This window comes from Fusarium tjaetaba (genome assembly GCF_013396195.1).
Source record: "Fusarium tjaetaba strain NRRL 66243 chromosome Unknown NRRL66243_c0000013, whole genome shotgun sequence".
In the NCBI taxonomy this organism is placed as follows: domain Eukaryota; kingdom Fungi; phylum Ascomycota; class Sordariomycetes; order Hypocreales; family Nectriaceae; genus Fusarium; species Fusarium tjaetaba.
In genome coordinates this window covers 12,657-38,836 of record NW_023501209.1, presented here as the reverse complement: position 1 = coordinate 38,836, position 26,180 = coordinate 12,657, and the positions used below count along the sequence as shown (strand labels likewise).

Below are 26,180 nucleotides of genomic sequence, written 5' to 3'. Positions count from 1 at the left end.
TTAACGAGTGACAGTTTGCAAGGCAATGCAAGGCAAAGCAATGCAAAGATAAGTATCCCCTCCTCTCACAGAAGCTCTAATGCTAAGAATTCTCGTGGAGGATGAGGTGAGAATTAGGAGAGAGGGAAGAGTTAATCCCACGTCTAGGTTCGCCTTGGCTTCCAGGGGATAAGTGGAGCTTCTGTTTCTCGCGCCGCAAGCCTGCTAGGAAACCACCATGGGCGCACATGGAATTCATTTACTTAATAATGATCTTTAAAATGTCACAAGCGCTGATGCTATGCAATACGAGATATTCTTGCTTCTACAGGGGGGGCTTGCATGAAGAGTTTGCCGCTCTGTTATCTCCGTCATTTGCTGACCTTTGGTCCTCAATTCCTGATCTCGATTTCTGACCGTTGAAGTACTAACCCTTGTCAAACCATGGCTACCTTAGTAGGTTGTAAGATGCTACTCCGTCCATACCCAACCAGACAATAAAATCTTGCATTGAGAGGCAGTGGCTAGCGTTGTTGTTGCTCCATTAACTTTTCCCCCCTACTCGCGCTAAACTCAGGAGGCTGGCAACAGGGCAAGGATTCCTGGATGTGGCTTCTGGCACTAAGTGTACCTCTCATCAAGCATTGTTCCAAGTCCTGCGTATTGTGACAACAAGTGAGTGGTTCTCAAGCGTGATAATGGAACCATTTTAAACGGACGTTCCTTCATTTTGACAGAGCTATGCAGCCTTGAAATAATCTGTCGTGGGTCTACGGAGATGTTGATGGATGAATCGACCCAGCTTTACCCACTAGGCACCTACTTAAAGCAGCGTTATACGAGACATCATGATAGCCCTCTAGGGTCACGTAGAGCAACGTGCAACCGCCTATTAAGTTGATGAGCTACAGATACACAGTCGGAAGTAATGGCATTTGCATTTTCTTGCCTCTGTCTCATAGGTAGTTATGGATGCGTTCTGCAACGCCACCACAAAGTAATTCATCAGATGAAACCACTCTGGATCACACCCCTTGCTTACCAGATAATAAGAGACAACTTCGTTTCCTTGCCTCTGGCGCCGGGTAAGTCAATGTCCGCCAACGTGTCAGACAACTATTGACTCAGAGCTATTCAGTGTCCCTTATGCGTTCAAGGTGTCTTTCAATGCATTGATAAGTAAATGCATGTTTCCAGGGCACTGCGAAGCTACCTAAGGCAATTAATTATACGTCCGCTGGTCGCAGGTACGCTCACTGACTACCTAAGTATGTATGTACCTGCCCCAATCTAATGTTCTGACAGCATGATGAGCTTATCTAGATTGCCAAAAATAAACAAGGCATCTACTTGGCAAATTTGGCATGCGATACCTCATTGCTGATTTTGAACCTTGCTTCATTCTTAGTACACTGGATGCTTGGGTATGTCTAAAATGCTACGCGACTCGAATCAAACCATGGTTTTAGAATCCTCATAATTCATACTCGGCATCTTCAAGTGCCGGGTTTTTCTTGGTCGAAGCCAGCCCATTTCGTCTTGTAAGCTCTTGGGCTCTCGAAATCCTTGGCCTTGCCAGACCACATCCCCTTTCGCTTCTGCTTCGCCTTCGCCTCAGCCCTTTCGTAGATCTTTTGTCGTCCGCCAAACTCAGCCCCTTGCTTGGCTTCGTAAGTCGTTGCCATGCCGGCCTTTATCATCTCGAGACCCACGTCCTTGCGAAACAGCCACCGCCGCGTATACACAGTCGCGACGATTCGATCGTACTGATCTCGCCTGTAGACGTATGCGCGGACGTTGCGTTTGCTGATGTAGTTACGCAGCCAGGCGAGAGCTTCGGCCGAGAACGGTTGCGCCGGCCGTCCGAAGTGGGCACATTCCGGGGCATCAACGCCAGCAATACGGATTGAAATCTGTCAAAGCTTTGTCAGTATGGAGATAGGGCTACTTGGATCGGAACATACTGTTCGGTCTTTCAACTCTTTGCGAGCTTCAGGAACCTTTCTCAACCAGCCCCAACCCAAAAGTCGACCGCCAGGCGTGTGGAAGAGGTGGAAGTTATCACCATCACCGACGCTGGTAACTCGCCCAAAGATGCTTCGGTTACGAAAGAAATTCGGGCGCACATATGCTGATCCGGGTATTCGGCGAACGTAATTTGTGTAGATATGTAGGGCTGCCATGCCAGCGAGCGGGAATAGCACAACAGGCGCCCATTCTCTAGCTGCATCGACAGGTGCTGATTGAATACGGTTTATCGAGTCGGCCCATGATACATGCTGCCGTTTCGCCTCTTCTTTGAGTCTCTGCTCTTTCTCCTTGTCGGCATCCCGCGATCCGAACGGCCATATCATTGTCGTGGCGACCCTAGGGTCGTCTTTGCTGATGGTGTATCAAAAAGGGCGGCATGTGTCGGCGCGATCTTGCTCACAATCCTAAGGACCCTTGAAGTTCGACTACCCACCGCTAATTGGGGGTGGTGCCTAAGCCAAGTAACACGTCAATTAGGTGCCACTATGTGGAACTTGGGCAATATCTTTGCATGTAGGCAACTCATATTCTGCCCAGCTTTTTGATCGATTAATTGTTCATGGTCGCGGAATTCAGATTGTAGTTTTAACAGTACCATTCGCTTGACTACCGGCTAACCGCGACTAACCGCCCTATCTATAAGCTCAACAACTAACTGAATTATTGAACAACGTCAGAGCCGATACAGGATTCTAGTTTCCTTGCACCTTGAAAGTTCTGCCGCTCGCAGTCTTTCTCTCCTTCTCCTCGTTCTCGGGGCGAGCACGGCGCAGCACTGAGCACCATTAATTATCCAAATGCGCTGATGTAGGGGAAATGATTTACCTTGGAGGAAGTCAGCAGTTCGCTTCCGCATGCGCGAGTGAATATAAGCTTTTGAAGCCTTGATATGGTAGTGGAAGTAATCGCGGAAAGTCTGAATGTGAGAGATGACCTCAGTCATACGCTGTGGAGTTAGGTGCCGAGGGAAGAGGACTGCAGCTCAATTAGTTATCATATTGGAGGTATTGTCTGGTAAAGCCTACCAAAAGTCACATAACCAATGTCTCCAGATCCAGTGTCTTGGACCCCCGGGACACCCTGTAGCTCGAGAGGGGCGTCGTTCCTGAACAAGACCTGGGGGGCATTCTGAATCGCTCTCCTTCGAGCATCGACAAATTCTTGGATGAACACCTTTCCAAAGACTCGATCGGTTTCTTCGCGAAAGACAGTGCTAAAGATGACGGTGACTCGGTCGTGACTAGCCTTGACATATATGGCCTCCTCCTCTCGGTAGTGAATTGCCTTAATCTCGCCTCCCTCTCGAACGCCCTGAGGAGCTTCTTCGGAAGTAAACTTGGAAGCCTCCTCCTTCAATGCGTAATGCTCCTTGTAAGCTTGCTCGAATGGTGCGGCCATAGCGTTGCGCTTCAGGAGAGCGAATTTGAGTGCTAGCTCATTGCGTTCCTCTGCTCAATCGTCAGCATTGTTGGCCTTGACTGTGGACAGCACATCGCTGTACCCTTTGATTCCGGGAGGTTCTCCAAATCCACAAGAACAGAGAAGTCGAAGCCCGGCTCAACCGATGTCATGTAGTCGCCATACTCTCGCTGGAGAACTTCCTCAGCTCCATACTTGACAAGGTCGGGGAAACATCGTATTTGGATTGAAAGAAGGATCTGGGTCTTAGACTCGGGTGTCGAGATATGGAACGCAACGCCATCAAAGTCGCTGACCGTCTGGTCAATAGAGGCGGGAGGGGCTCTGACGTACAACCTGTAAGCTCATGGTTTTGGAGATCATTGGGCATGCATAATCTTACCCTGAGAAACGCTCCGTCAGAACCGACTGAATGAGCACATTTTGGTAGTCTAGCAGAAGCATCTTGTTGGTCGATTTGAATGCTATCCCCTACTATGGTTGTTACTCGGAGCTTAGGTGGTATGCTACAGTACCTACTAGGTGACGCCTGGATAGGTAGTGGGGCTTACGTGGTGAGCCTCAAGCTCCCAGTAGGCACGTGACAGAGAGCTCCCAAGTGGAAACTGGTGGAGAACTTTCTTATCGATAAGAAAATTTCCCTCTGCATTACTGTACGTGGGATAGAGGAAAGATTCTAGGATCTTTGGTCAGAGATAAAAACTTAAGAAGGGCCAATTCGGGTCGCGACAGCTCAAAAATGGTGAAGTCGTACTTGTAAGTTAACGAGAAATCGTTAGCGACTCAATCTAACTCAAATTTGAATAGAAAATACGAGCATGGCAAGTCCTTCGGCGTCGTCGCCTCGCCGACCTCGAACATAGTGTGGTCCTCGAAAGACCGAACAGGAACCAGCGCGGGACAGGCGATCGTCGCAGCGAATGAAGAGGTTCTCAGTTGGGACATAAAGAAGGGCGAAGTCACAAGCCGCTGGAGAGATGAAAGATGCACGGTTCCTGTGACTGCCATCGCGCAAAGCAAATCCGACAGGGACGTTTTCGCTGTGGGATACGAGGATGGCAGTATTCGATTATGGGATAGCAAGATTTCCTCCGTGATCCTCAACTTCAATGGTCATAAGTCGGCAATCACAAAACTCGTTTTCGACAAGTCTGGTGTCAGACTTGCCAGCGGCTCCAAAGACACCGATATCATCATCTGGGATCTTGTCGCGGAAGTCGGCCAATTTAAGTTGCGAGGACACAAGGACCAGGTGACTGGCCTTCATTTTGTTGAACCAGAACCTCGGGTCCAGGGTGAAGACGATGCGCACGCGATGGTCCTTGACGGTGAAGGAACGCACGACGGATTCTTATTGACGACTGGCAAAGACTCCCTCATCAAGTTGTGGGATCTATCGTCAAGGCACTGCATTGAAACACATATATCGCAGACAAACGGCGAGTGCTGGGGTCTTGGATTGGCCCCAGACTACAGTGGATGTGTTACTGCGGGAAATGACGGCGAGATCAAAGTTTGGTCGTTGGACGCCGACGGCCTTGCATTGAGCGCCCGTCAAGTTGATACACCTGCTGCAGTTCGATATCTTCAGGATCGCGGAACATTACATCGACAGAGTAAGGATAGGACAACCGAAGTTATCTTCCACCCAAAGAAAGATTACTTTGCAGTTCATGGCTCAGAAAAGGGTGTTGATGTGTGGAGAATACGGTCCGAGGCCGAAATAAAAAAGGCACTGGCTCGCAAACGAAGAAGACGTCGAGAGAAGGCGAAGGATGGGAAGGTCGTGGAGGACACCAATGCAGAGGAGCCAGTGGATACTTCAAAGGCAGATATTAGCGATGTCTTTGTTCAATATGTCATTGTGCGAACAGGAGGCAAGGTGCGCTCTGTTGACTGGGCCTCCCCTAGTGGACAAAGGGATCTTCACCTGCTGGTGGGAACCACAAACAACCTGCTCGAGTATTACCGCCTTCCATCTAAGGAGAAGACCGAAAAGTCAAAGAAGGAAGACGTCCCTGATTATACAAGAGCGCTATCCGTTGAATTCCCCGGTCACCGAACAGATATCAGGGCGCTATCGCTGAGCTCGGATGACAAGATGCTAGCATCTGCATCGAACGGTAGCTTGAAGATCTGGAACATCAAGACGCAGAATTGCATTCGGACATTCGAGTGCGGCTATGCGCTATGCTGTTCTTTCCTACCGGGAGACAAAGTCGTCGTGGTTGGCACTAAGAGCGGTGAGCTGCAGCTCTTTGATGTGGCCTCGGCTACACTGCTCGATAGTGTCGATGCTCACGAGGGTGCCATCTGGTCTCTCAACGTCCACCCTGATGGCCAGTCCGTCGTCTCAGGCAGTGCTGACAAGACAGCCAAGTTCTGGGATTTCAAGATAGTACAGGAGGAAGTGCTCGGTACAACAAGAACAACGCCAAAGCTCAAGCTGCAACAGTCGAGAACACTCAAGGTTTCTGACGATGTTTTGAGCCTCAAGTTCTCACCGGATGCACGACTTATTGCTATTGCCCTCCTCGATAACACTGTCAAGGTCTTCTTCGTTGACTCCCTAAAACTCTACCTTAATCTTTATGGCCACAAGCTTCCTGTTCTTAGCATGGATATCTCATTTGACAGCAAGTTGATCGTCACAAGTTCAGCCGACAAGAATATCAGAATATGGGGCCTTGATTTCGGTGACTGCCACAAAGCTCTTTTCGGGCACCAGGACAGCATCCTTCAGGTCGCCTTCGTGCCTCACAACAATGACGGCAACGGGCACCATTTCTTCAGCAGCAGCAAGGACCGTACAATCCGATATTGGGATGGTGATAAATTCGAGCAGATCCAGAGACTGGATGGTCACCATGGTGAGGTGTGGGCTATTGCCGTTGCCCATAGCGGCAACCTCTTGGTTAGTGCTGGCCATGATAAGAGCATCCGAGTCTGGGATGAAACAGAGGAGCAGATTTTTCTCGAGGAAGAGCGCGAGAAGGAGATTGAGGAACTATACGAGAGCACTCTCACGACATCACTGGAGCGAGACCCTGACGCTCAAGATGAGAATAATGAGGTTGCTGCGGCAAGTAAGCAGACTACAGAGACTCTCATGGCTGGTGAGAGGATAGCAGAAGCTCTTGAGATGGGCATGGCCGATCTCAACCTACTCAGAGAGTACGAGGAAGCCAAACTCACAAACCCTCATGCCCAGCCTCCCCAACGTAACCCCGTCTTCCTTGCCCTCGGAAATATCACCGCCGAGGCTTATGTCCTCTCTGTTTTACAAAAGATCAAGGCTTCGGCACTGCACGATGCTCTGCTGGTACTCCCCTTTGCCTCCGTTCCCATCCTCTTCACTTTCCTTAATATTTTCGCGATGCGATCCATGAACATGCCCTTGACATGTCGCATCCTTTTCTTCATGCTGAGAACGCACCACAAGCAGATTGTTGCCAGTCGCACCATGAAGGCTATGCTTGACGGCATCCGCGTGAACCTCCGTGCTTCTCTCAAGCGCCAGAAGGATGAGATGGGAGTAAACATTGCTGCCCTTAAGGTTGTGGGTATGCAGATTCGTGACAAGAGCATCAAGGACTATGTGGATGAGAATTGGGAGGAGAATAACGATGAGAGGAATGCTAAGAAGAGAACGTTCGTTCACGTTGCTTAATTGGATGAAGGATTGATTATATGTACATAAGGGCAAAGGTATAGATTTGGTAGTATTATATCCTCGTTATGGTAAAAAGAAATTTTTTTTAAAAAAGATTGACAATGTCATTTGTCTAGCACCTTCTTGCTCCTTACTAGGTATCTATAACCTAGAGCCTAGTAGTCGATTTGTTACGAGGACAGGTGATATTGGATGTCATGACCTGACAAGACGTGTGAAATGTTCGACAATTGCTCACCTACTATGAAGCTGCCGGTTCTTATATGACACGCGGATTCGATCATGAAGACCGTCCTGAATTTGTTTACCCCCAACCTTCATGTAGATGATCATATTTCCCAGGACATTCCTGCTGGAGGCCTGTCTATTTGTGAACGGCTTGGCTGACTGCAATTGAACATGGTAACTTATAGTGCCTATAGACTACACGTTGATCTTTCTTAAGTCATAAATGCGTAAGTCAAGCTCAGGCTATCGAAGTATTGCAGGCAGGGAGAACCCTATCCTTTAGTCAAGATTTATACATCGAGGTAGTCGCTCAGATATGTGACAACAAACAAGTGTGGAAGCGAAGATTCTATATCAATGGAAGCTAGCTGGTTGATGCTTTGTCTGCATGATTGAACTAGACCTGAAATAGTCGAGGATACTTACGTAGTAATGATCGGAAAGCAAACCGACGAAGGAGAAACTATTGAATCATGGCCTCCTCTGATAATATTGCGAAGTTGGCACAGGGTAGGTCGGAATTGATGTATGGACTTCGTGCAAAGATACCCCGCGACTCGACTACCGGGACTCATCTCCGACGGAAACTTCTCCATCGGGGGAGCAGTTCCGAAACCGCTTGCTTGCTTGCTTAAGCCTACAGCTAATTGAGCCAGTGAGTGAGTGTTACAACTGATAAAACTCTTCTTGGTAGCCATCATTCGTAGCCATCATGTTCGCTCTGAGACGCACAATGGCCACTATGGCCCCTCAAGCTACGTCTAGCCTCAAGCAGGCGGGCAAGGTTGTCTGTATCGGTCGCAACTTTGCGTATGTTCACCCATGGTTCAACCACTATGACATAAACCGATGACTATCTCTTAGGGAGCACATTGCTGAACTGAACAACACCAAACCCAAGCAGCCCTTCTTCTTCCTGAAGCCCACGTCTTCCATCGTCCTACCAGGCGAGGGTCCCGTTCTGAGACCCAAGGGCATTGACATGCACTATGAGGTTGAGCTGGCTCTCGTAATTGGAAAGCTCACCCGGGATCTTCAAGCCTCTGATACTCAGGGAGCTCTTGATGCTATCAAGGGTGCGTCAAACAGTGGGACTATCACGAATTATGAAAGACTGACCATCTCCAGCTTACGCTATCGCCATTGACTTCACCGCCCGCAACGCCCAGAATGAGGCCAAGAAGAAGGGTCTCCCATGGGACATCGCCAAAGGGTTCGATACTTTCTTGCCTCTGAGCAACATCATCTCTAAGACTGCTATTAAGGACCCTCACAATGTTGAGCTCTTCCTCCAGCTCAACGGTGAGACCAAGCAACAGGGCTCAACCAACCTCATGATTTACCAGATCCCTCGTATCTTAAGTGACATCTCCAAGGTTATGACTCTCCACCCCGGCGATATTGTTCTTACTGGTACACCTGCCGGCGTTGGGCCTGCCGTGCCGGGTGATGTTGTTCGGGCGGGTGTGAGAATTGACGGAAAGGAGCTGGAGGAGGGTGCCATTGAGATCCTCGTGGAGGAATCGCCTAGCTCATACAGTTTTGCTGAGACCTGAAGCTGAGCTAGTCGAAGTGAGTTGTGTCGTAGTAAGAACCCTCGACACGAGTGTGTAGAATATCAAGACATGAGAGGTATTTTTCTGCAACTACTACTACATCACCACGTTTCATACCCATACGCCGCCTCTTTGACCTTTTTATACAAACTTTTTGCCACATTTTGATGAATCACGACAGATTAGGATCCTGAATAGTGCCCGGCTTCGGTGCCGCATCAGCCATAGTACCACACTTGGAACAGGTCCTCTTGTCCTCACTGCTCTTAAAGTCTTGAACGGCTGCCTTAATTTGAGTGCCAAGGTCGGTACAATGGAACGCCGCCTCGTGAACAATCTCACCACAGTCAGCGCAGTACCAACGCATACGATCAAGTGAGTCCTTAGGACGACGCTGCTCTAGGACAACTCCAACTGTGTTGGCGAAGCGGACGGGGTTGTGCGGTGTGTTTCCAGGTAGGAGAAACATATCACCTTCACGGATGATGATGTCACGGAATTCCCCCTCGTCGACGACTTTGAGCATCATTGCTCCTTTGTATTGGTAGAACCACTCGGGAGTTTGGTTGATGTGGTAGTCAGTGCGGGCATTTGGACCACCAACGATCTGATGACAAATGTTAGCCATGTTTTCGGCATGACGCATCAGAGTATTAGCAAAGCGTGAGTTACCATGACACTAAAGTCTTCATTGTAGACACAGTAGTTGTTGATAGGGGGCTGTAGCAGATGGGAGTTTTCTTCAAGCCTGTTGTACTCATAATGGGTCGATTAGTGAACCTGCTCCATATTCTGCCTGTGTCTCTCCAATTGAATAGAGTCAAAGAGATTACTCACCACTTTGGAAGGTTGACTGGTGGCCCAAGCATGGTGAGATGGTCACTCGTATATCCGCGTATGGAGATAGATATGTAAGCAAAGATGAAAAAGAAAAAAATATAGTGGACAGAGGAAATGCTAAGAGGTAGTTGAAGTCAAAGATTGATAAGAGTGAGGGGCGTCAACTGCGGATAATTTGTAAGTTATGGAGGAGGTACCTAGATAAAGTCTAGTTGCGGATGTCACGGGAGAGGTTGACTTTAACCAATTACATATAACGAGACTTTACAAGAAGAGACCAAGTACCTACCCAGGATAATAGAAGAGAAGCACCTTATATTATATACTGATACTTATCAATGAATGATGGAATAGCCGTGGTAGGGCTTCCCGCAGTTCCGCGGTAGTTGGTTCTTGTTAGTCGTCGGGAAAGGTACAGAGGACAAAGGTGCTGTCGGAACGCCCCCCCGCTCTGTAAAAGTCCCTAGCCGAGACGAGACACTGCCCGTACTTTAGACCTCACACGTTCTACTGCATCGAATAAAGTACCTCGACTGTTATTTAACCGAATTAAGTGATTATATTTCTTATTATATCTATCTTCTTTTCTAGCAGTTTATTACCTCTCTTTTAGCCTTCTTTAAGTTATATAATTAGTATTATCCTCCTTTAAGGCTTATTTATGTTAAACTACTTATAGTATTATATAATATATCTTAATTATATAATACTACTAGTTTAATAGTTTTTACTTTTAAGGTTTATTTTAATAATTTACTTTTTTTTTTATAGTTATAATTACTTTAAAGAAGTATAGTTTTAAGACTTTTAATTATTAAATTAAATTTATTAATTATATTACTTATCTCTATCTATTCTTTTAGTATTAAGTTACCCCTTTTCTAGCCTTCTTAAAGTTATATAATTAGTATTATCTTCCTCTAAGGCTTGTTTAGGTTAAACTACTTACGGCATTATGTAATCTATCTTAATTATACGATACCACCGGTTTAATAAAATAGGTATAAAAATCGATATTTACAGGTACTTGCTCTTTTAACCTACTTAGTGCGATTTTAGTATTAGTAAAGACTTTTAAAACCTACCTCCGTACCATTTCACCACTATCATGGCAGCTCATATCAGTATTTCTAGTGGTTTTGGGTTTCATGACTGTACTGGTCTCCTCAACAAGAGGCTTACTTGGAAGACGATATTTCGAAGTGAACAGGCCAAAAAGCACCAAAGTTGACTTGATTTGAGATTGAGTTTTTGAGAATATCACCTGTGCTAAACTAGAGAGCCAATCAATGCATTGGTACTCTCTGCAGCCCTTTTGAACTAGGTAGTCAAGCTGGCGTTCTGAACGTTAGATCATCGTATAACGCCCAAATGTAAGTGGTCAGAGCAGCCCGTATCTCATTTTTGATAATGTTGCTTCTCTGCATCATCAAAGACCAATCAAGCACCCTCTTCGGAGATCAACATTCGCCTTACTGACTGCCGCTTCTCGTTACGACGACATCATGGAACCCTAGCTGGGTCTTTGCGTCAGATAGAGCAACAAAATTAGCGAAAACGATTCGCTTTCTTTGCTTACGTACAGTCATCTCTATCTCGTCACTAATCTCCGTGCTGGCCCTTCTTGTCAGGTACAAAGTCAGCAAAGATCGACTCCATGGTTATGGTTTCCACGATCCCCCGGCAGTACGGAGTTGATTCAGAAGACATGCTCAAGAAATTCCCACATTCCCCCGTGTCCCATGCTTGTGAGTTTGCAGATCTCAATAAACCCTCCCTTGTATGGCCGTTGGAACTAGGGATAGAAGCGAGTTTCGTTTCTAGCCGCCTCATGAGACATCCTTAGGTTCATCTTACGTCAAATCATTCTTCAAATGGACTCGATCAAGATTTCGCGCATGAATCTCAAGTATATTCAATTCGCAGTCTCATGTTCTTTACAGCGCTGCTCAAATCCCAACTATTCCAGAACGCCTACCCGCCGCCAACGCATATAGCACTGGACTTTTGCAATATCTACATGCAACTGCTCCCACCGATGGACACCTCTATCGAATCCCATTCGCCAAACCGAGCTGGTCTCGCATTGTAGACTTGAACGGGCTAATTTCACTTTCACTGGTCCTTGGTTCGCATCTTCTTGATACGAGCCGCACCCTCAAACAGTCCTCGATCCACAGCAGCAGCAACAGTCAGGGTTCCGCCAACGATGGCGCAAAGTCCGGCCAGGAAACCACTGAATGTCTTGGCCTTCTCCTCACGATTAACGACCTTCATGGGCGAGATGTCCTAGACGGATGTTAGCTTCGAGGTATGCTTTGAGTGTCAGGATACATGTACGCACGTAGGAAAAGAAGACGCCAGGAATACCACCACTGGTATGCTGACGCTCTGCGTGGCCCTCAGCGGCATCGTTGCCGCCCGCCAGACTTCTCTTATGGCTAGTCACAGAGTACTGGTGAGTCTCGACGCTGCCATCTTCAGAGTAACCGTAGGCTCCAAGGCCAGCGTTGTCGTCTTGCAAGAGACCAGCAATCTTGATACCCTTGTTATCCCAGCCGAGAGGAAGGTAGGAGGTAGGCACGATCTTGACGAAGTACATAAAGTTGAAGTTGGGGTCGTGGATCTCCTGGCGCGTGTTGTCGAGGGGGTTCTGGTGGTGGTTGGTCCAAAGCGAGCTCTTGGTGCCAACCTTCTTGGCAATATTGTCGGGCAGTTGAGGTCCGAAACGGAGAGAGTGGATGTAATGAGTGAAGTCGTGCGCCTTGCCCTTGGGGACATCCCAGTAGTTCTTCAAGTCGTGGACATGCATGTTACCGCTGCTAAAGCTGCGGCCGGGAGCAAAGTGGAAGTTACCAATGACCTTGTTCACGCGCAGGCCACCCTCGATACGGCATCCCTCCTCGCGCTGGGCATCCAGCTTCTCGCCATAGTGTTCTCTCTCGCACTGCTCCACTCCCTCGCCACGGCCGAAGGCCCACGATGACTGCGCATAGGCTTCTCGGACTTCGTCGCAAGTCTGGCAGCACCCAGCCTTGCGAGCATTGGCAGGAGGCTGAGCGCCGTAACAGCCACCACAGTATGAGGGATCGAGATGGTCAGCGGACTCGTCGTGTAGCGCAAGAGACTTGATATCGATAACAGCACCGCCTTGATTAGCAGGCTGGAGGCGGACCTTGTTCACTCCGTGCATGACTCCGTGTTGCTGTTCGCCAGACACATCCATAACGTCAAGAGTCAAGAGCTCACAGGGCATCTTGGGAAATGTGATGTTTAAGTGAATCTCCATGCGCTCTCCTGTAAGCCACAGTATGTCAGCATTCGAGCGGAAGTTACGCTTTGTGCTTAGGAATAGCAAAGGCTTTCCTACCTCTTCCCTTGTCCACAATGAGCTCCGGGTGTATTTCAATGCGTCGATATTCTGCCCATTCACCCCATGACAGGAACAGGACCACTAGTAGCGACACGATAGTGACGATACCACCGCTTGTCGTTCGGATTCTTGCCTCATCGACCGTCTTGGTAAAGGCATCGAGCCTTGTGAATCTCGATTTCGGAGGCATGATGACCTATTTGCGACGATGAAAGCCAGCGCAGCAGTTGCAGTTGTAAGTCGAGGGTATCCGTAACTGAGGCGCCAATCAAAAAGGAGAGGGTTGATGGCGAGATAGAGTAACGGGTATGTAAAAAAAACAATCAGCTATCAAAAAGGAGAGGCAGCATCGACTGAAGTTACTCGCTGTTGATTGCGGATCTGCACCTGGCACTCGAGGATCCGGACAATTCAAAGAAAAAGAAACACCAAGCAAATGCGAGAACAGAATTACAGTACAAGTTGTCCAGTCGATTGCCCCAAATTCAAAAAGGCCACCTTTTTCCTACTGCAGCTGACGTCCTCTTCTAAAACGTACAGTAGCTCCGGGGGCGCTTTGCAGGGTCTAGTATCCTCAATTTTTGCACTAGGCCAGGATGGGTTTGACTCAGGGCTTCTGGCCTGTAAGTCTGGAACAGAGACTCAGCTGACTCTGTGTTTTGAATGGCCAGCAGATCGTCTCCACCGGAGCTCTAGGTTTGCCCATCAGCCTAACCTTTGTTCATTGGCAAGGCTGAGAATTCAATAACTTCTCCCAGACTTTGACATTGCATTACAACTCGGGCCGTCTCTTCTTATCTTCACTTTGTGATATATAAAACTTGACCTGGACCAGAATTATTTGGTTCTTTAACTTGTGTAATTCCCTATCTTCTTCCGGATACGCTCGCATCACAGAAACTTCAATATGTCGACAAGACCACCCTCTCGCGTCGTCTTTGTTGGCAATATTCCCTATGGTGAGTTCAACCGCACTTGCCATGGTTGTAGCCGCACCGCATCGCATCTGACACTTATTCCAGGCTTGACCGAAGAGCAAATCACCGACATTTTCAGCAGCGCAGGCAAGGTCGAGCGATTCCGTCTTGTGTATGATCCTGAGACTGGACGACCCAAAGGATTCGGTTTCGCAGACTATCCAGATACCGGTATGGATGATAGTAGCCCTCAAAAAGACTCAATATCTCTAACCCAGTCATGCAGATTCTGCGTCGTCCGCTGTGCGCAACCTAAACGATTTCGAGATCATGGGACGAAAGCTTCGCGTCGATTTTAGTAACGACCAAAAGAGTAGCGATGACGACAAGGACCCAGCCATATCTAACTACAACCCGCACGTCTCTAATGGCGCAGCTCCCAGCTACAATGCTCAGCCAAGCACTCTTCCTCCTCTGCCAGCTGGAAAGGAGCTTCCTCACGGTGTCTCTTGCGCCGACGCTATCTCAAGAACGCTTGAAACCCTTCCTCCTCCTCAACTCCTCGATATTCTCTCCCAGATGAAGACACTTGCCAGTAGCGAACCGCAGCGCGCCACCGAGCTCCTCCAACAAGCGCCTCAGCTGGCCTACGCTGTATTCCAGGCTCTTCTCCTCATGGGACTCGTTTCTCCCGAAGCCATCCAGTCTGTCGTTGAGCCTGGGGCTCCCCCGGCTGCGTTCCCTCCTGCGCCCATGCCTAGCTACCCTGTTGCCAGCAACACTCCTCCTGTTGCTGCTATGCCTTATCAGGCACCACCTCAGCCCTATGCTGCCGCTCCTGTCGCGGCTCCCGCACAAGCTGCGCAGGACCCTGATGCCTTAATGCGCGCAGTGATGGAGCTCCCTCAGTCCCAAATTGACATGCTTCCTGAAGCAGAGAGGCAACAAATTTTGGCTCTTCGTGCTACGTTTGCTGGGCAGCGGAGGTAGACACACATACTCTCCAGCACGTTTCAGATGTGCGTTATCAGAAACTTCACAAATCATTACACATTATCCACGGCGCGTCATATCCTGGCCAGGTCGGCATTTGGTGTATAAGGCGTTCGGGCGCAGGCTCAGTTATGAATTTAGCGTTAGGGAGGAAGCCATTTCTGGGCAATAACCGGAAAGCAGGGCAACATATGCATGCACTATGCGTGTAAATCTAGAAGTACGAGAGATCAATTATAACTCCACGCCATTGGGTTGTGGGAACATCTTTCTTATTTGCGGCTTTTGGGCTTGATGCTGTGAGAACAAGTGGCACTCAAGTGCGGTTCAGGTATAGGGTGGCTAGGGAGAAAGAAAACTGAGAACTTCGATCCTCAATGATACAAAGACTTGGGTAACTTACTGGTAGTATAATTTATGATAATTTTAGTATACCTTTTACTGATTTTACTATGGTACCGTAATATTTATTGAGATCGGATATTTTCTTGCTCTCTAAGGGGTAGGTATCTTCATACGTGGTTATACTGATTCAATATAATGTAGGTAGTTAATGTGCCGAGAACTTGGGCACAACCTTTGGAAACCGAACAGACTGAGTACTATAGGTACTAAATACAAGGATTTGGTTGGCAAGAGAGGATGAAGTTTTGTGGCCCCTGAAAATGATACAGACTGAACCTGAATTAAGATGATAACCAAGCAAGCACAGAACTAAACAAACGTTTGTCGTGAAAACGAATGACAGTACAAATTGGTTCCGCACCTCCAAAATGACTGAATCTAGTGCTACAACATATCCAGAGAAGAACTAAGTATGATAGTAGTGGTTTTTGACAAATTTGCATGTACGGATCTTTAGCCATAAACACCGCCAGTAGAATAACCTCCTAAGCAGTCCCATCCTTTCTAACAGCCCGGAGGTATACGTGTTCGCAGAAAAGCGAGTCCCAGATAGACATCCATTTTCCAAAACAGCTCTCCAAACACCAAATGACAAAGAGAACGAAGCAGCAGGGTCAAGTTGGCTGTGTGCCTTGCCATGTGCCGCGGATCAGAATGTGCAAAGAAAGCACTAATGTCTACCCCTGATAAATATTCGTATGAACCAATAAGAAGTTTGTGTTGTCTTAAACAATGTTGTACACTCTCTTGGCAATCATATAGCATGCCAGACCAAAGAACAACAGACCAGCGGTGATCCAGAAGAACCACGTAAGGTCTCCTTCGTATTCCTGGCCTGGCACCCATACGTTCATACCCCAAAGACCCGTAATGATGTTCATGGGGAGCACAATCGTACCGAGAACAGTGAGCTTGCCGAGAACATCTGCCGTCTGTTCCTGACGCTCATTCATCCGTATGTTGATCTGTGCGAGGTAGTTACCGTGAGATCGAGCCAGTATTCTGTACATGTTAGCAAAATGTAGTTCCAATCGTAGAGAAAAGTCTTACTTTTCATAGTGACCCAGGTTGGCTGTCATTGTAACGATATGGTCTTGAATGTCACCGAGATACAAACCAATCTCAGACCGTGGCGCAACCTCCCACCGCTCATTGCAACGCTTAGCAAATCCCTTGATTACATCCGCCTTGTTGCCTAGCAGCCTGTATAGACTCATGACTCGCTTTCTGCAATCTCCCACTCGCCGAAGCATATCTGTGCTTGGATCTGAGTTTGTAAGTGCATCATCGTTCTTAGAGGAGGTCTCGTTAAGTCGCTTATCAGCAGACGAATGCAGCTTCAGAATGGCGTCGTCAATTTCGTCAACCTCGTCCTCAATATTCTGTATCAAGGGAGCAAACACGTCGGTAATGTCGTCGATAATAGCGTACGAGATCCAATCTGAAGAAAGAATGAGATAATCTTTCAGTTGCCGGATCCTGCGTCGGACATTGGCGGGATGAGGTGTCTTGGAGAAGTGAAAGCTGAGAACGCCTTCGCGAAATACTACCACATACATATCAACCGGCTCAAGAAAGTTATCACTGTTGTTGTCTTGGTCGAATGACCGGTAGTTGACGAAGTAATAATGTCGGAAGAGCTCGACCTTCTCGCGAGCCTCCTGAAGCATAATATCCTCTGCAGTAAGTGGGTGAATGCCAAAAGCTTTAGAAATGACCTTCATCTCAGGCTCAGTTGGGCAGAGGACATCAAGCCACCAGACTGGTCTTTCTCCGTACCTGACAGTCCTTTCCTTTGGTTCGCCCGAAGTGTTCTGAGAAACGTGAACACTTTCATCCGCAGACTTCCGTCCAGTAGGTGTAGCACGTCCGGATTCGCTTCTTGAAGCAACATGAGCGAGAGGATCCTTGAGTGGCGACGTAGTCCCTTCGCGCAAGTCGTGGTGATCATGAACTGTCGACAATGATGGCTGGCGCGTGTGGACTTTGGAGCTACCCTCTGGAGCAGTGCTGTAATGGCGCAAGCCTGTTGGAAGAGGTGTAGGTTCCATTTCGTCTTCGTCTGATTCGTCGTCTGATAGAACTCGAGGATCTGGAACAAACAGTTCCCGGAAGCCACCACCAGGCTGAACCAGCTCAGAGATAGTCTGACTGTGGATTGTGCTCTGGAACTCCTCGTTGAAATAGGTAAAACGATATGGGGACTCTTCGTCCGTCTGATACCATCCCTTACGCACAGGGCGCAAGCGGCCGTTGATGAGCTGCGGTTCTGTGATTCTCTTGACGCGGCGCTCCTCCGTTCGGTCCTCCTTTTCCATGTGGCTCCATTCCTCTAGCACAGATAAGTCAGGCCATTGGCCACGGCGGCGGCGCGTGCGATACTGTCGGTGCTCATGAGCCTGCGATTGTGTATCGTCATCTCCGAGCTCTGACATCCCAGGAGCAGGAAAGCAAACGTCTTGCTCAGCTCCGGTTGCCATTCGCCGGCCCATATCAGGGCGATTGTCACCCATGCCCCCCATGTCGGAGAGAATGTCGATGTCACCCATCATGCGATGCGGAGAGTCGTCGCGACTTGCCCCGAGCCCATCCCGAATCATAACATCACCCAAGCTTAGTTCTATACGGTCCGCGGTACCAAAAGTAGGCGAGCCTGGCATGGATGGAGGGGCGTTGACATCGTAGTTATCTCTTGCGCCAGACGAGGTTCCTAGGCGTGTCGTTGAAGACTTGATAGACGCGCGACGACTTCTCGTTTGGTTTGATCTTGCGTCACTTGCGCCGTAACCTGAAGTCACTGATTCGCCGAGCAATGGTGCATTTTCGTCCCACGGCGTATGGTCAGGATGCTCTTCCTCGGCAGAGACAGCTGGTATTGATCGTAGCCGGTTACTGGCTGAACCAGAGTAAGGTGAGACTGGTATGCCGCTAGCAGCTGGCGTCGTTGATGCTCGACGGGGACGCAATGGTTGATGGTCCCTAGAAGGTTTTGTTAGGAAATTGCCCTCAATATTCGTCCCGGCCAGTCTAGCTTACCGATGATCCAGCAATGCCTCACTATCTATACTGGTGTTGCTCAAGTTGGCTCTCGGAAGATTGAAGAACCCTTCTCCTGTGGCCTCGCGATCCTCGTCGTGATCATCATCATCCAATGCCGCAAAACTCTTTCTGCGCGTTCGCTTCTTCCTGCCGCCGCGATGGCCCTTCCTCTTCCTTGCCTTGGATGCGTTGGAGGTATTTGACGACTCAGGAGCCTGGAGTTGATTGGAGGTCGAAGCAGGGGGAGCCGCTTTGCTAGTGCTTGCTAGGTCGGCAAAACGATTGCTAGACATCGCGAGTACCTTCAATGGGCGAACGAGCGTTTTTGAGACGTATGAGAAGAGGAGAGAAGAAGGCCGAGGAGGAGAGGAAGACCACCAACGCCCGAAGTGCAATAGGGTGGGATTTCTCGCTTGGAGCTGCAAATGGAGAGGTAATGATGTCAGCTATCAATGGTTGACAGGGATAATATTTTAGTGTAGTTTCCACTAACACACAACCTTTAGATAGTGGAGGTCAAGAGCAGGCCAAGAATCACCTTATTTTTTAGAGTTAAGATATGGACGGGTTTTTCTAAACGGACTTCTCATCGCTTACACGCTGTCCTGTACAATATTGGTCGTGGTAAACGGCCGACGGCCACAATTGCTGTCCACGTGATCATTCATAGTAAATAGCCCGTGTACTAACTTTAGCGACGATCCAAGAGGGCGGGCTGCAAACAGACAGACCAGTAACCCATGGCGATGTACTTATAAGGTTGCTGTAAATAGCAACGGACCCCCACAGTCTGGGGTGATTCAATTATGGTCTTCAGTGATATATGGAGGTTACATACTTGTAGTACATACCTGTACGGTAGACTAAGGTCAAGTACTGGGTCGACAAGTACCTGCCTACCTACTAACTACCTAAGGTACTCATCGAACCACTTGAAGCTCCAACTTGTTCTGTCGTCAGTACTAGCATTAGTCTGAACATATCTACTAACCTACTAAGGTGTGCAAGTGATGCGACTAAACCACGATGCCTATCTCCATCTACAGCATCAATGGATTTCCGTACCACAAGGTAGGGCATGCTCCTGGCGCTGAATAATTTTCACCGGAATCAATCCTCAGCAAAGGCGCGGTGGCAGAGTGGTCTAATGCGATAGACTAGAAATCTATTCTCCTCGGAGGCGTCTGTTCGAATCAGGCCCGCGTCGATGGAACCGATCACTTACATGATCGGAGGTTTATCTTTTTGCGTACCTATGTCAAAGTACAAGATAGGAAATTGTCACTTGGTCTTCAGCTTGCTTGGTTCCAAGTCTCGGTTCACTATGTATGGCTTCGGCATCTCTCTTGAAACATCCAGAACTTTAGAGGTATGTTATCTCTGATATGTAAGGTCTAAATTTCTATTATTATCAGCATATATTCTGTTGATATATACCGGAGTAGTACCGAGTTCCGCGTTTTCCCCTATGGACTGGTCTCCGCCAGAGCAACTTGTGCATGGTATCAAAAATAATCCTCAATTAACCTCAGTTGCCAAAGTCCCACAATTTAACTAGGAGGCTATCTGGTTCGGCCTCAGCCTCCCCGCCATTTGGCGTGAAGACCTTTTTAGGGATGTGGAACTCGATAACAGGTGCCTTCTTTACATCCTTTGTCATCTCGGCTTCGAGGAGCTATGTGACTGTTAGCAAAGTTCCCTACATATATTGCCGAAGCAATGGGGGCTTACAGTGGCATAGGAATGGTCTAGGAAATCTTCGATGTTGTAAGATTGCTTCGTGAACTGCTCCGATATGATCTTGGTGATAGTTGCAACGTTAGGATGATAATGCGATTGAAGTTGAACAAGCTCCCAAAGGCAGCTTTCTATCGCATCTGTTTGCATAGGGTCCGCCTCTTCGGAGAGGAAAGGGTCATCAACACCGTGCTCCTCAATTTGCTTCTTCACCTCTGGATCTTGGACCTCTCGATGAATCATAAATGTGCATGTTGGGTGACGTTTGAGCAGGTTGTAGATCCAGGGAGTCACGAAAACGATAGCTCCAGGGGGTGCGTTGAGCGCAAGACGAGCAAGGCGCTTGATGAAGCTGGCCACCATGGCTGCTGGTAGATGTGTCGAAGCCAGAAATGTGTCTAGAAGACGGAAGAATCGGGATCGATGCTTGGAGTGAAGAATGTCGCGGTCGAGGAGAGAGTAGAGCTTGGTATAGAATGAGGGATAGTCCAGGTTGCGTTCCGAAATCAAGTAAAAGACACCGGACAGAGCCAAAAGAGACATCGAACCGCCCGAATCGTAGCAATTTGTCAAAAAGTCCGAAAGTAACTCAGGTTTTGTGAACCAAGGAGCAATCACGGTCGAGATGACGTTGAGAATTTGCTTTCGCTGGTCCTTTTCCTCAACGAGGGTCATGAGAGATAGCCATGCCTCCTGAGCTTGTTTCTTGTGCTGATTGACGTTTCGTAGATTATGTGTCTTTTTCTTTGGTTTGGGAACGAAGAAATCTTCAAGCTGATCGGCAGATTCAGGGACACCGTCCAAAGCTGACAAGAGCGCAAAGCATCGATCAAAGAGCTCTGGCGAAGCATTGCCTTCTTGTTTCTCCACAGTGTGCCTAGGTGATGGTCAGTCGACAGCTCCTTGAGTTAACGTTGGAAAAGAACCAGAGACGACTTACTTGACTGCATCGAAGGTAAAGTAACGGATATCGTCGTATTGCTCCACATACTCTTCCACATATGCCTTGATCACATCTTCATTTTCGCTCTCGAATAATGAGGAAACGATCTCTCGAAGGAAAGCTCGAGGGAATGTGTACTCGTCCTTGTCATAAAGGAACTCGCCCTCTGCCTTGAGTGTTTTCATGCACAAGGTCAATGCTGGGGTCGCCAACTCTTCATCCTGTAGAATAGTAACCAGTATTTTCTTGAACTCGGCATACCGCTCCTTCAGCCATCCCACAATAAAAAGGTCTTTCTCAGATAGAGTCTTCTTGGCGATCAAGGAGCCTTGAGTGAGTAATCGGATAAAGATTCGACACAAGACAACTGTAGAGAGCATGCTCTCTTGGCCCCCATTCTTAAAGTCATTTGCAGTACTGAGCAGAATGGTGAGGTCGTTATAGTTCTTCCGTGACTCGAGAATCCCTTCTTCCATTGATAGAATTTTCGCGCTGGCATCTTCGGATTCATTGCTGGATGCTGACGACGCTCTCTTTCGTCGCTCAGTGGTGGGCTTCTCATGAGTTGAGGAAGACCTCTTGCGCTTGAGACCCTCTGCAGAGGCCGCTTTTGGCATCGCGGGTTTCCTAGAGGGGTGTGATGAATCCGTTTAATATGATTTGCGCAATAAAATGAACTGCTAATTTTCACTTTTTCAGAAAGTGAAAGTCATTACTTTGAGAAAAACTTACTTCATTCAAGTTCATGAAAGCAAAATCTCGAAATCTTTCTTTGATCATTGAAAATTTGGCCAATCATATCCACCCATAAGCCAACGGTAAAATGCCGGCCCCAGATCTAAATCTGATGTATCGAGGTCACGTGTTCTTGATTGTTGCCGAACTAGCGCGATAAAACCTCAACCTCACTTCCAGCTCTCCGATCAACGACAAGCCCCGGATACCCCCATCACGAACCATCTCACAATGGCGTCACGCTTGGCACGAAGCGCCGTCGGTATGTGAAGAAATCTCGAATCCCTCGAACCGAACCCAATCCGAACCCAATTGGCGCACCGCCGACTCATGCTGACTCCCTGTAGGCGCTCCCCTCCTTCGACCCGTCCTCGCCCGCCGAGCTGCCCCTACCATCTCTGCTGCCGCCGCGCGATACAACAGCAATGTTCCCGCCGAGGACCCCAAGAAGAAGGCCCAGAGCATCATTGACGCTCTTCCCGGTAACAGCCTGCTCAGCAAGAGTGCCATCCTGAGCTCTGCCGCTGGTCTTTCCATCTACGCCATCTCCAGCGAGTACTACGTCATGAACGAGGAGACCATCATCGCCATCTCGCTTCTCTCAGTCTGGGGTGCCTTGATCAAGTACGGCGGCCCTGCCTACAGGGAGTGGGCTGAGACGCAGAACAACAAGATCAAGAACATCCTCAACAGCGCCCGTGCCGACCACACCGAGGCCGTCAAGGGCCGCATTGAGGACGTCAAGCAGATGGGCAGCGTTGTTGAGATCACCAAGAACCTTTTCGAGGTTTCCAAGGTAATTCTGAAGTGTCCATTGGATGGTAGCTAGAAATATGGCTGATTATGCTTGTGTTTGTAGGAGACCGCCAAGCTTGAAGCTGAGGCTTTCGAGTTGGAGCAGAAGACTGCTCTTGCTGCTGAGGCAAAGACCGTCCTTGACTCTTGGGTCCGATACGAAGGCCAGGTCAAGCAGCGACAGCAGAAGGAGCTCGCTCAGTCCGTTATCGCAAAGGTCCAGAAGGAGCTTGAGAACCCCAAGGTCCTTCAGCAGATCCTCCAGCAGAGTGTTGCTGATGTTGAGAGTACGTGTAGCCAATTATTGCCAATCAATAGCATTGCTAACCTTCCCCCCCCAGAGATCGTTGCCTCCAAGGCCCAATAGATAATTACACGCCGCCGCTAGAGTCTCGGTCCCTAGATTCCACGGTTTTTCTTTGTACCCCTTCTGTGTCATAACAACACCTGTGCATTAGCCGAATCAATCAAGACCCTAGTTACTTCATTGTCGGAAAGCTGTTACCCGTGAGATCTTGGGAAGTTTTGGGTTGATTGTTTTCAATTGGGTTTGTCGGAGCTTGTAAATTGCTCGTCGGGAAAGGTCGGAATCTCCGATATCGCCTATTCTCGGTGTATAGCAAATGTCCAAAACAAAACATTTCAGCACAACGACTTCGTCATTCCTGGTGAATCATTTCAACAAATGCCCTCCGTACACTGTTGGAGTATTTCGCAAACCGTCTCATTTGGTCACAATACTTCATAATGACTCGAGGTTCATTGAGGAATATGAGCATAGGTTGTCCTGAAAGTATCGTGCATCTACACATGATTAATCATACATGGAAAAGACTAGCAACCTCCAACGCCAATTCCAAAGGCAAATGCTCTATGCTTCTTGATATCTTTGTCCAAGAGAACCACCCCCTTTCGTCGAACATTTAGGAAATAGTAATTAAGAAATGCGTAAGGCAGGTAACTTGGCGAGAAATATTGAACGTGAGTATTAGTAGATCGGTCTCGATTCCTCCCACTTTTTAACATCAGGGTTTGCCTTTGTTGGCTCTGGCGACTCTACTTGAGAGTTAGGACCGAGTGATACCCGGCCGCTCCGTCGCCTCCTTGCTCCGTCGCCAGCAACAGGGCCAATCCACTCCCAAGCGCGACCTACCTCGCCGCTTCTTCCTTCGCGCTGACTGGTTCGAACATTGCTGTTTTGTTCGACAACAGCTCGAACCCGCTGCCAGATGCGTTCTCGCTCAGACAATGAGTGAATAGCCCGGAGGACGTCATCTCTCAAGTTCGGTAAAAACAACCAAGGATCATCGATACCTTCTTCACCTAGTTCCTTCTGATTGGCAAGTCTACCCAGCACTAGGTCGACGAGAGCAGGAACTTGAGCAGATGTAGCCACGTGCTTCCGATATCTGGCTCGCAAGTAGAAAATAACGAGAATTACAGCGATCAAAAATCCAGCTGGGAATTTATATCTTGCCAGGCCGAGTCGGATTGATCGTTTGAGCGCGCAGGTGTACGGAAGGCGAGCGAGAGACGAGGACGATAGCCGTCTGTCTGAAAGATCGGAGGAATTGGACGATCTGTAGGGTCAATGGTGGATCTGGTTAGTCAATAGTCAGAAACATTTAGAGCAATGAAATTGTCGCCAGATAGGTCGTGAAAGTCCTGAGCTGTGAAGAGAGAAAGAACTTACAGTGCTGTCTCAATGATCTCGACCTCTTCTCTAGCTGCGACCTCGCCAATGGCGGCAGCCCACAGTTCATCAAACTCGTCCTCGTTGAGTCTCTTGGACCTCTTGCGGCTCACGGTCGCCTTAAGCTCGTGTTCAGCCATCGCAGGAGATTCCTCTTTCTTGCCATCCTCACCAACAAGTTCTCCGCACTCATACTGAGCTCGGCGATCTCTGAGTTCCTCAATAGCCCTATCAGCTACAGCTTTAACGCGGCGCGCTTTCTCGCCATCCGGCTCACAAGTAGGAGGAAGTGGCACAAGCCCACCGAGAGACAATGGGTGCGGCTTGAGGATAAATCCATTCTCGCAACGAACCGAAAAGTCGTGGTAACAGTACGCGTGCGAAGGGCAAGGCTCGCACTGAGGCTCAACGAAAGGAACAAGAGCGTCGGGCACAGGAATGTCTTGCGAAAAGAGTGGTTTTGCTTGACCACCGACTTCGCAATAGCCAACCGCGATTTTCTCTTGACGATACCACGCAAGGTAGGCTCCAAAAAGAGACATCAAGAGTACAAAGAGAGGTGCCTTAAAACCACCTCTTCGAGATACCTGCTGAGAAGGCTTGCGAGGCTCGATCTCCATTTCGCCCCGACTCGCAGCTTGTTCCAATTCCAATTGCTCGTTCGGAGTGAACTCCTCGCCAGGTTCCAGTAAGTCCGGAGTCGGCTCGCGGTATCTTGGAGTAGGTTCAACATCATCTTCATAATCGTCATTGTAGCCACCTGTCCTGCGCCGGGACGATGACTTTACACTTCTGATGGAGTCGTCGGCAATTGTACGGCGGCGATTGGTGGGCGTTTTATGTTGAGCAGGCGAACTGCCACTCTGAAAAGGGTTGTCGTGAGTGAACACGCTTTCTTCGTGGTCGGGCAGGATTGTCTCTTCTTCTTGTGGCTCATCTTTGATCTGTGGCGTGACTGTTCTCCTCGGTTGGCGAATGGAACGAGGGGCGTCGTAGTTGTCGTGGTCGTCAGCGTGAGAGAGCGCACGGCTTACTGACCGTGTACTGCGCTTGGTAGGACTCCTGGGCACAGGAGTCGCCAGGACATTATCTTCACCCTTAACACGCGCCGAAGACTTTCGAGGAGACTTCGAACGTCTCTTGGTAGTCGACGGAGGTGGGAGTTCGTAGTCATCCCAGGTGCCGTTGTCTTCCGGACTGCCAGCATTCACGATTCCCATGCTCGATCTCTTGGCTCGGGCGCGCTGAGCCCGCAGCTTTGGGGCCTGCGCTAGTACATGATCTTCAACCAGCTCAACAAGTTGGGCCTTTTTTGCAGTCGCAGGGTACTCAACATTATGCGTGACAAGAATCGATCGCAGACGCGGAACAGTGACTGAACGTGGGTCAAACCCTTCCTCGAGGTAGTCCTCCATGTCGGCCATGGCGGCAGTCGAGACCAAGGAAGAGCACGATAAGCGAAAATAGTTTTAGAGCATAAACGAGGATGACGATGCGGGATGGTGTTCAGGCCGCAGGAATGAGACCGCCTATGCCTTGTTATGTAGACAGGACGAGAACAACAAAGAAGGGCCACGCAACACTCCCGATCTCCCACAATGACTTTATGAGACAATCAAGACAGGAGAAGATTGATCAAGTTTAGTCTTCACAGAAGAACAAACTGCAAAAAAAACAGCAAATTTTAGTCGCAGTGGGGGAATGGATCGTGTGAAAAGTGTATGTCTCTAGGTTGACAGGCGAATTGTTGATGACGGGCACGGGTGAGACCCTTGACGCAATGATAAATTGAGTAGCGCGGTTGTCTGTGGCAACTCAAATCAA

At 48.6% G+C, this 26,180-nt stretch overlaps 11 protein-coding genes across 11 annotated transcripts; 4 read left to right on the top strand and 7 right to left on the bottom strand.

Annotated features, from left to right (window-relative positions):
* Window positions 1-1,475: 1,475 nt before the first annotated feature.
* Window positions 1,476-2,333, bottom strand: FTJAE_435 (nuclease (SNase); the record flags this gene model as incomplete). The annotated part of the gene is made up of 2 exons (XM_037350745.1): window positions 1,476-1,892; window positions 1,944-2,333. The coding sequence occupies 2 exons, from the start codon at window positions 2,331-2,333 to the stop codon at window positions 1,476-1,478; spliced, it is 807 nt and encodes a 268-aa protein (XP_037212378.1).
* A 369-nt stretch (window positions 2,334-2,702) lies between these two features.
* FTJAE_434 (actin-related 2-3 complex subunit 2) lies at window positions 2,703-3,873 on the bottom strand (the record flags this gene model as incomplete). Its single annotated transcript, XM_037350734.1, has 5 exons — window positions 2,703-2,785; window positions 2,836-2,985; window positions 3,036-3,458; window positions 3,512-3,765; window positions 3,812-3,873. 5 exons carry the CDS (start codon window positions 3,871-3,873, stop codon window positions 2,703-2,705), a joined length of 972 nt encoding a protein of 323 aa, XP_037212377.1.
* A 295-nt stretch (window positions 3,874-4,168) lies between these two features.
* Window positions 4,169-7,099, top strand: FTJAE_433 (DIP2-Dom34p-interacting; the record flags this gene model as incomplete). The annotated part of the gene is made up of 2 exons (XM_037350723.1): window positions 4,169-4,185; window positions 4,237-7,099. The coding sequence occupies 2 exons, from the start codon at window positions 4,169-4,171 to the stop codon at window positions 7,097-7,099; spliced, it is 2,880 nt and encodes a 959-aa protein (XP_037212376.1).
* A 964-nt stretch (window positions 7,100-8,063) lies between these two features.
* Window positions 8,064-8,886, top strand: FTJAE_432 (2-keto-4-pentenoate hydratase; the record flags this gene model as incomplete). The annotated part of the gene is made up of 3 exons (XM_037350712.1): window positions 8,064-8,140; window positions 8,195-8,406; window positions 8,459-8,886. 3 exons carry the CDS (start codon window positions 8,064-8,066, stop codon window positions 8,884-8,886), a joined length of 717 nt encoding a protein of 238 aa, XP_037212375.1.
* Window positions 8,887-9,058: 172 nt separating this feature from the next.
* FTJAE_431 (3-hydroxyanthranilate 3 4-dioxygenase) lies at window positions 9,059-9,755 on the bottom strand (the record flags this gene model as incomplete). The annotated part of the gene is made up of 3 exons (XM_037350701.1): window positions 9,059-9,493; window positions 9,559-9,634; window positions 9,724-9,755. 3 exons carry the CDS (start codon window positions 9,753-9,755, stop codon window positions 9,059-9,061), a joined length of 543 nt encoding a protein of 180 aa, XP_037212374.1.
* A 2,086-nt stretch (window positions 9,756-11,841) lies between these two features.
* FTJAE_430 (copii-coated vesicle membrane) lies at window positions 11,842-13,289 on the bottom strand (the record flags this gene model as incomplete). The annotated part of the gene is made up of 3 exons (XM_037350690.1): window positions 11,842-12,015; window positions 12,071-13,023; window positions 13,097-13,289. The coding sequence occupies 3 exons, from the start codon at window positions 13,287-13,289 to the stop codon at window positions 11,842-11,844; spliced, it is 1,320 nt and encodes a 439-aa protein (XP_037212373.1).
* A 717-nt stretch (window positions 13,290-14,006) lies between these two features.
* On the top strand, window positions 14,007-15,006 carry FTJAE_429 (cleavage stimulation factor 64K chain; the record flags this gene model as incomplete). The annotated part of the gene is made up of 3 exons (XM_037350678.1): window positions 14,007-14,058; window positions 14,122-14,247; window positions 14,303-15,006. The coding sequence occupies 3 exons, from the start codon at window positions 14,007-14,009 to the stop codon at window positions 15,004-15,006; spliced, it is 882 nt and encodes a 293-aa protein (XP_037212372.1).
* Window positions 15,007-16,139: 1,133 nt separating this feature from the next.
* On the bottom strand, window positions 16,140-18,746 carry FTJAE_428 (metal ion transporter; the record flags this gene model as incomplete). The annotated part of the gene is made up of 3 exons (XM_037350667.1): window positions 16,140-16,416; window positions 16,465-18,393; window positions 18,451-18,746. The coding sequence occupies 3 exons, from the start codon at window positions 18,744-18,746 to the stop codon at window positions 16,140-16,142; spliced, it is 2,502 nt and encodes an 833-aa protein (XP_037212371.1).
* Window positions 18,747-19,981: 1,235 nt separating this feature from the next.
* On the bottom strand, window positions 19,982-21,750 carry FTJAE_427 (NOC4 nucleolar protein; the record flags this gene model as incomplete). Its single annotated transcript, XM_037350656.1, has 3 exons — window positions 19,982-20,128; window positions 20,185-21,067; window positions 21,131-21,750. 3 exons carry the CDS (start codon window positions 21,748-21,750, stop codon window positions 19,982-19,984), a joined length of 1,650 nt encoding a protein of 549 aa, XP_037212370.1.
* A 349-nt stretch (window positions 21,751-22,099) lies between these two features.
* Window positions 22,100-23,030, top strand: FTJAE_426 (ATP synthase subunit 4 mitochondrial; the record flags this gene model as incomplete). The annotated part of the gene is made up of 4 exons (XM_037350645.1): window positions 22,100-22,130; window positions 22,216-22,664; window positions 22,728-22,950; window positions 23,005-23,030. The coding sequence occupies 4 exons, from the start codon at window positions 22,100-22,102 to the stop codon at window positions 23,028-23,030; spliced, it is 729 nt and encodes a 242-aa protein (XP_037212369.1).
* Window positions 23,031-23,651: 621 nt separating this feature from the next.
* On the bottom strand, window positions 23,652-25,780 carry FTJAE_425 (the record flags this gene model as incomplete). The annotated part of the gene is made up of 2 exons (XM_037350634.1): window positions 23,652-24,072; window positions 24,357-25,780. 2 exons carry the CDS (start codon window positions 25,778-25,780, stop codon window positions 23,652-23,654), a joined length of 1,845 nt encoding a protein of 614 aa, XP_037212368.1.
* Window positions 25,781-26,180: the final 400 nt, after the last annotated feature.